The sequence below is a fragment of the Atta cephalotes genome (assembly GCF_000143395.1).
Source record: "Atta cephalotes unplaced genomic scaffold scaffold00010, whole genome shotgun sequence".
Classification (NCBI taxonomy): Eukaryota; Metazoa; Arthropoda; class Insecta; order Hymenoptera; family Formicidae; genus Atta; species Atta cephalotes.
The window spans coordinates 4,337,268-4,345,121 of record NW_012130074.1 but is presented as its reverse complement, the minus strand read 5'-3'; the positions used below and the strand labels follow the sequence as shown (position 1 = coordinate 4,345,121).

The following is a 7,854-nucleotide window of genomic DNA, read 5'->3' as shown; positions in this document are numbered from 1 at the left end:
CTACTCTCTCTCTCTCTCTCTCTCTCTCTCTCTCTCTCTCTCTCTCTCTCTCTCTCTCTTAGTTATTGTATTTTTTATGCATGAAAACATACAAGAGCATGTATACGATCGTTGACACTTTGACACAGATTATTCAGCAATAGTCTTCTCTGCGCTGTCTTGCGCAAATATAGACATGTCCATGTTTCAGTTACTGACAATGAGATATGCATGTCCCAACTTGCCGCTTGGCTCAACTAATAGTCGTGCTATACTATACCGGCTACCCTATTTGACGAGAAAGTGGAACTTGAAAAGTGCACACATATGGGATATCCAGGAAATAATTTTTTTTTTAATTGTAAATTTATTTTACTACTATTGATAAAATAAATCCTGTTACTTATATTAATAAAATATTATTATTTATTTAATTACAAAAATACTTTAGCATAATTTAATTTTAATATACTTATTAAAAGTTTCTTAATAAAATTATATATTTATAACAATTATATTGAAAAAATATTGGTCAACGAAATTTCTATTAGAGGCAAATCGATTCTATAATAAAATAATAACAATTAGGGATACTCCGTATGTCATAGAAATCTTAAAGAGATTAAAATTGTTTGAATCCGAGACGGGAATCACGCAAATATGTACGAAATTTCTAGATATCTCAAAGACGCTTGCCTTTCCATGGAGAGGAATTACTGTTTTTATGAAACAAATTGCAAAATGAACGAGCCACGAACACAACGAGAGATATATATTTCATGTACTGTGAAATGCAGTTTAAAAATTGAATTCAACTGGAAGCCGCTCTCCCCACAAGCTGCTACCTAATTATTAATTACATCTGGTGTCGTATATCAGCTCTTTATGACAAGTTAACGCGAAACTTTGAGCTGCATCCGGCGCGTAATTAAACCGGGTTCAATAAAATTACACTGCCTTGTCTTGGTGTAACGCGTCATCGCCTCGCTGAAATCCCGCATACTTTCGTCGTCTACCGTAATATTATTATTCTAAACTATCCGTATATAACTTTCCTCACTCTATAATGCACAACTTTGTCCAAAATGTCTTCTTGCTCCGATACATCTCATGTAAAAGAACTATTTTAGGACACGAAGTGTTCCAGAATTGTCAATCTTCATTTCAATAATTAATTTCTTGAATTTTGAGATTGAATTTTACGTAAATTGAATTCTATTTGAGATTTACGTAAATTTATTTTAGTTCATTAACATTTATAATATCATTAATTAAAACTCCGAAAAAAATGAAACTCACGTGAAATTAAGTAACGGAAATACATGTTTGTGTTATATTATTCAGTGTCTTACTTTTTATCTTATTATTTAATTTTCATATATTTGATATCCGAAGAATGTTTTCTTTTTGAATTATTTATTGTCTAAAAACTACTGATGTTTTAATTGAAGAAGTCTGTATAGTTTAATGTGAAAAAAATATTTAAATAGAAAAATATTTAAATAGAAAAATATTTAAAATAGAAATTGTATATCAATACATAATTTTGAATTTGTATGAAAGAATTGTTTAATATTATCGAAAATTAAATTTTATGTAAAATTAAGTAAAGGAAATATAATTTTATTATTCAGTTACATATTTTCGATTTTTCGTATGCAAAAAATATTTTTCATTTTTGATCGATTATTATAATCTAAAAACTAATCTCTACAAATAGTTTGTTGAAAAAATTTCAAAATAAAAAATAAGCAGTATGTAACTTGTCCGAAAGAATTTATTACATACACTGAAAAACATTTGTAATTGAAAATGGATGAATCAGAAATTTCTGGTTAAATTTATTAGAATTCTAATTGAGATAACTGGAATTCTGATTGATATAATATTTCTGGTAAAATCTACTAGTCTAATAAGAATTCTTATTTTTACCAGAATAATTATATTAATCAGAATTCTAATTATCTCAACTAGAATTTTAATAGACATAACCAGAAAATTCTGATTCGTCCATTTTCCATCAGAATTACTGTTCAATCCAACCAAACTACTTTTCTCAGGGTATAACATGAGACACTGCAATTTCTTGAACAGAACTGAGAATTTTTTCGATTTACAATTTATGCGAAATGGCCATATCTGGATTATTCATCTATACGTCACACGTCAACGTCAGTCTGATCATAATTAATCGAACCTAGTCATTGAGGTTTAATGCACGTGCGCGAGTGAGAGGCCGGCGATGTGATTAAACGAATTGGCAATCGAGAGATCATTCAACAGTTCCTGCCGTCAGGAGGCGCGGTCGGACGGGAATGACAGTAGAGAGCGTTGATTAACGAACTGATTGCAGCTAACGTAATTAATTATTACATGCGCTAGTCCTCGCGTCGCTAGAAATTCCGCGAATAGCTCTAATCAAACATAGCCCACGTCACTAATTTTTTAAACATTTATTCAACGAATCTAATTTGAAATTCGTATCATTTCATAGAGAATCTAATTTTAATTGCTTGAATAATTATAACGTATAATAGATAGTTAAATAGACAAATACATAAGCTTTGTTGATGTTAAATTACTCAATTAGTAAGCATACTAGGAGGAGATTAGATCTGTATCTGGATTAACTGAAATTTTAGGATATGTATTGCCAATTATAAACTGGTATCCGCTTATATATGTATAGACGTTGACTATATATACTCTTTATGGAAAAAGCAGAAAATGAAATCTTAAACAGAATTAAATTAAGTTTATTAAATAACAATAAAATGACGTTAGAGAATTAAAATAACATGAAAGAATTAAATTAAGTTATTAAGTAATATAATAATAATGTGACAATATTGTAAATAACACAACAAAAGTAGAAAAATGTTGATAAATATTGGTCCTTAATACTATTTCGCAGTGTGAATTTATATATCCAATTCTGTATAAGTAAATTATTTTAAATGAAAGAATGATAATGCTTATGAGAGCCGAACACAGGATGTACGCGTACAATGAATTTATTCAATACAATACATTAATAGACGTTTCGATTCTAATGCGGATCCTTCTCGATATCGCAAAACATTTAGAGTATAATTAGATAATATGGTTAAAACAAAACGAATTAAGAAAACGAATTCTGCGATATGTAGCCATGTCTTGTAATATAAATGTGAGAAAATTGTAATATCTAAGCATATTTTCATTGTAATTATTAAATTAAATAATAAACGCAAAGACAGTCGCTCGGTGAATGTATCAGTTCTATCTTTCGCTCTCATGTGATTAAATTATTTTAATTTAATTTTAATCAATCAAATTATTCGAAAGAAAAAGTTGAATCTTTTAAATTTAATTTTAACCAATTCATTAAACTAATTGATTAAAATTAAATTTAACTGATTGATCAAACTAATTATTGTAATTAAACTAATTAACTAAAAATTAATTTAATATGCGTCCTTTATTTAGAAAAGGTTAGGAATTTATTGTGTATATTACGTTTATTATTATTATTATATTATTGAATTTATAACAATAGGGGAAATTATTTTCAAAGCAATCAAGAAATGGATTTATATTGTTATTATATTGTTGATTGAGAAATTACCAACATTTGAATCAAAGAAATATAAAGTGTGCACTTCGTAAACAACTTTGAAATAATGATTTGACGCAAATATGTTTTCGTTCATAATATAAACGTCCGTCATGTAAAAGTTATTAAATTATTAATTTTATGAGAGTATGATAATTTTGTAGCACCTTTTTACGTGACTAAAAGCAAATTTTATGAAATTATAATCCAAATATTTAAGGTAATTTATAATTTTAAGGTATTTTATAATTTATTTATTACTGATTTATTTAAAGCTATTTTATAGCACTAAAAAAGTAAATTTTATGAAAAATATATAAAATGAAAATGAAAAATATATAATCTAAATATTTACTAATTTATTTAAGGTAACAAGAAGTTTCCAATTACGTTTTATTGTAGTACTTTTAGTTTTATTGTGAGTAACTTTTGCATACGAACATATTTGCAAAAATGTAACAAAATGTTTTCAAATTATTTCAAATGTCATAATATTTCTATTTAAACATTTTATCCGAGAATGTAATTAACTCGTTGAACAATAAAATATCAAAAATATTAACCATTCGAGGCAAATAATAATCCAATTGATCATATTCACCGCGAAAAAGCGAGGCTTGTATTTTGGTTAATTATTGGAATTACGATAACGAATGTAATTATCGTCACGTTTGATGGAAAATTTATGAGATGGAAAAGCTTAATGAAACATGATGTTACCGAAGGGCAATTGCGAGTTGTATAAAATATATATCGACTATATTTTATCAGGTTCATTCCCTTACTTATCTCCCTTCCCCATCCCTATGTGCATTTTACGTAATAACCGGCGTCCATACATAGAAATGCTCGTTCTTATTTTTGTATTTACAGATTTCAGTAACATACACATATAAAGATATTATTTGTGATATAATATATTGTGTTATATCATATAATAATATAGTATTATAATATAGTATTATAATGTATAGCAATATGATATTATAATAATAATATATAGTAATATGATACTATATGTGATAATATATGATAATAGGCATCGAATATATATATATATATATATGTATATAAATAAACATATGTGTTTGTGTATATACACCTACAATATATATGTTCCATATTACAGGGACTCGCTAACGTGAACAGATACGACGACAAGCATCTGATGAACAATGAAGTCACAGACAAGTCTCAGTCACCGTCGAAGGCTATGTACAACGTGCAGTTACCATCCAGAAATACGGATTGCCCGTCGTCGTCCAAGCCCGCAATGGCCAACCGTCTTCTAGATTGGTTCTCCGTCGTGATGGCGGACTCCAAGCATCGCCGTCAGCATCCTAAGCCTAAAGGTAAAGAAATATACGGTGTAAATTTTAATGCGGCTATTTACGAAAAAAATACAATTAATATCGGATCATTCTAACTGATGTATATATATAGATTTGTTAATAAATTTTGATGTTTCTTGTTTATCAGAAATTGTGTCGACACCTGCTACTGACTTACTTAAATTTTCAAGCACAACTTGGTTATGCATTTATTAAATATTTTGCTTTTCACGGTGCACATTCCGTCGATCTACGAAAGTCTCATTAAGCAGCCGTCTGACGTCGCGTACAACCGCGGAATGTGCTTTGAGCGCATTGAAACGTTTCCCGTGGGATACCGAGGAGGTCCTACAGGGAAGACTAATTGTTCCTGTAGGAGTGGACGATCACCGCGACGTACGGGACGCTACTCGTGGTAGTTGCCGAAGTACCGACACTGCACGCCATTCGACTTGGAGACAATCAGTTTCGTACCCAGTTCGAAATTGTCCTGGTACAATGAATCGTTTCCCGCCTCGGATACGTCGCGATTACTTTGGGCGGTACTATCTGTCGATATTGTCCTCCCAGTTCCCATGTTGATCTTACGGTATTACAGTCGCTCGGGGCAAAACAAAGTGTACTATGCACGTAGCTACGATCCCGGCTGAATCGAGAGGATGGTTTGACTAACCATCCTCTGACCACAAACGGGAGAATAGTCCTGTGCTTGTGTTGGACCCGAATTTAGCTCAAGGATCATCTTTTCATTCTGAACGAATTATAATTTTTTACGTTATTTTTTGCATTATAAAAAAAGGTAAACAATAATGGAAAATAAAATAGAAAGCAAAATCTTAATTTATTGCACTAAATTAAATAATCTTCCTATAAAATTACTGAATATGGAAATAAATAAAATTTTGCCTTTTTAGTTGAGTTTTTATCACATTGAGAGTTTTTTATGTTAAAAATTTAATTTTTAGATAAATTTGCAGCCGAATAAAATAAAGATCTTTGCAGGAATATTTTCACTTTAAAATTATATTATCGTATATTTTTGTAACGCCAAATATTTGTTTTTGATAACGTGAAGATATTGGCTAATCGCTAATTTGTCCACACGAATGTACTTATCGATCTTTTTATAAAATCCCGATTTATAATTCGTGTCGGAATTTAAGATGGAATTTTATTTATGACACATAAACAGAATTTCATTCTGAACGAATTTAATATAAATAGTATTTGACGAATCGAAATACACGTACATATGAAATATATATTAAAATACACACACATATATATCTTCTACTTCAAAAATGATACAGCCAAAAATGATTTTTGAATTATTACCATGAATGAGTTAAATGAACATTACCCTATCATAAAAATTGAAATAACTTCATTTAAAAAATTGCCAAAATCATCATAATTTAAAAAGGGTGCTGAAATGAAAATGACATTTTTGTCATGTTAAAAATGACATTTTATCATGTTAAAAATGTATTTTCTTTTATATTATTCGATTAATAATTAATTGTCTGTTAAATTGAAAAATAGTTTTCCTTTTTTCTGGGAAACTTAATTTTTTTTAGTTGTACTTTTGAAGAAAAGGATATATTAAAATACAATACATAAAATTTCATTATAAATGAAATTATATCTTAATTTAATTTGAATTATACATTGTCTAAAATAAAGCTTTAAGCGTTTATAATATATATGCGTGCGTGCGTGCGTGCGTGTGTGCGTGCGTGTGTGTGTGCGTGTGCGTGTGTGTGTGTATGTGTAAGAATCTATATATAATATAATGTATATGTATCGATGATTTCAGGTCACTTCCCAATCGGTTGTCAGAGCGAGGTCAGGTGGATGTTCGGACATTTGGACAGTGATAGTGATGGCCGACTCTCACTCTCCGAACTGTATGGTCTGGAACATGACCAAAATGAACCGTGCTTAAAACCTTTCTTGGATAGTTGTGATACCGACAGGTAAGAGTCATCTTGTCCCGCATGTGAGAAGAGACTTTTCACGATCGTAAATACATCTAAGACTTACACTTGGCATTTCTATTGTGTTCTTATCTCAATAATGGACGAACAGCGGGTGAAATCGATAAGTTCAAAATACGCGTTCAGAGATATACAGTCTATATATCTCTGAATGTATTCTTTCAAATCTTTTAAAATGATAAGGGTTATAATTGAAATTATAAAGTTTTCCTCAATTTAGAGAAATAGAAAATAAAAATTTATAAATCTAATTGGATTGATGATATTTTTAGAAAGATGATAAAACACATGGAAATATAACGGATTTGAAATACAATAAATAAAGTGTCTGTCAATATAGAGACACAAAAGCTTGGTCTGACAAACGTATGATGTTACTACTGTGTCTGAACCCATGCGTTTATTAACTACTGAAATAGATATAATTTTTTAAATGCATGTATCAAAAATTCTTCATTATTTTGTATTTTATTACTATTGCGTAACATTTTATACATTCTCTATATATTATATCTCATTATTCTGCACATTTTTAATAACGCTAATTTGTTATATTCATATTATTCTCAAAATTTCGTATTATAAAAATTTTACATGTATTGTTTTTACTTATGTGATGATTGCTGTTCTGTATCAATGTTATATAATATTAAACATTATATATTTAATGCAATAATAACCTAAGCGCTAAATCGTGTATCTTAAGATCCATCCGATGCGTATATCTATATTGATATATGAGATCTACAGTTTAACAACGAATCCGAATGGCGCTGGTGATCAAAGGTGTTTTAGAGTTACACAAAAAAACTTAAGCAGTAAAACGTAATTATTCAAACGCAATTAGTCAATTACAATAGAGATCGTAAGACCATAACATAAAGCAATAACCAATCCAACATGTTGATGTCCTTAAGACGTAAACTGTAAGGAAATCAACATGTTGGAATGA

At 29.4% G+C, this 7,854-nt stretch overlaps 1 protein-coding gene across 1 annotated transcript in view; it reads left to right on the top strand.

Moving 5' to 3' along the window:
- Positions 1–7,854, top strand: part of LOC105627885 (testican-3) — a 149,779-nt gene that overhangs the window by 140,044 nt on the left and 1,881 nt on the right. The window contains exons 6-7 of the mRNA XM_012209158.1: positions 4,704–4,926; positions 6,722–6,881. Coding sequence (XP_012064548.1) covers positions 4,704–4,926; positions 6,722–6,881 — 383 coding nt within the window. The remainder of the gene's footprint in view (positions 1–4,703; positions 4,927–6,721; positions 6,882–7,854) is intronic.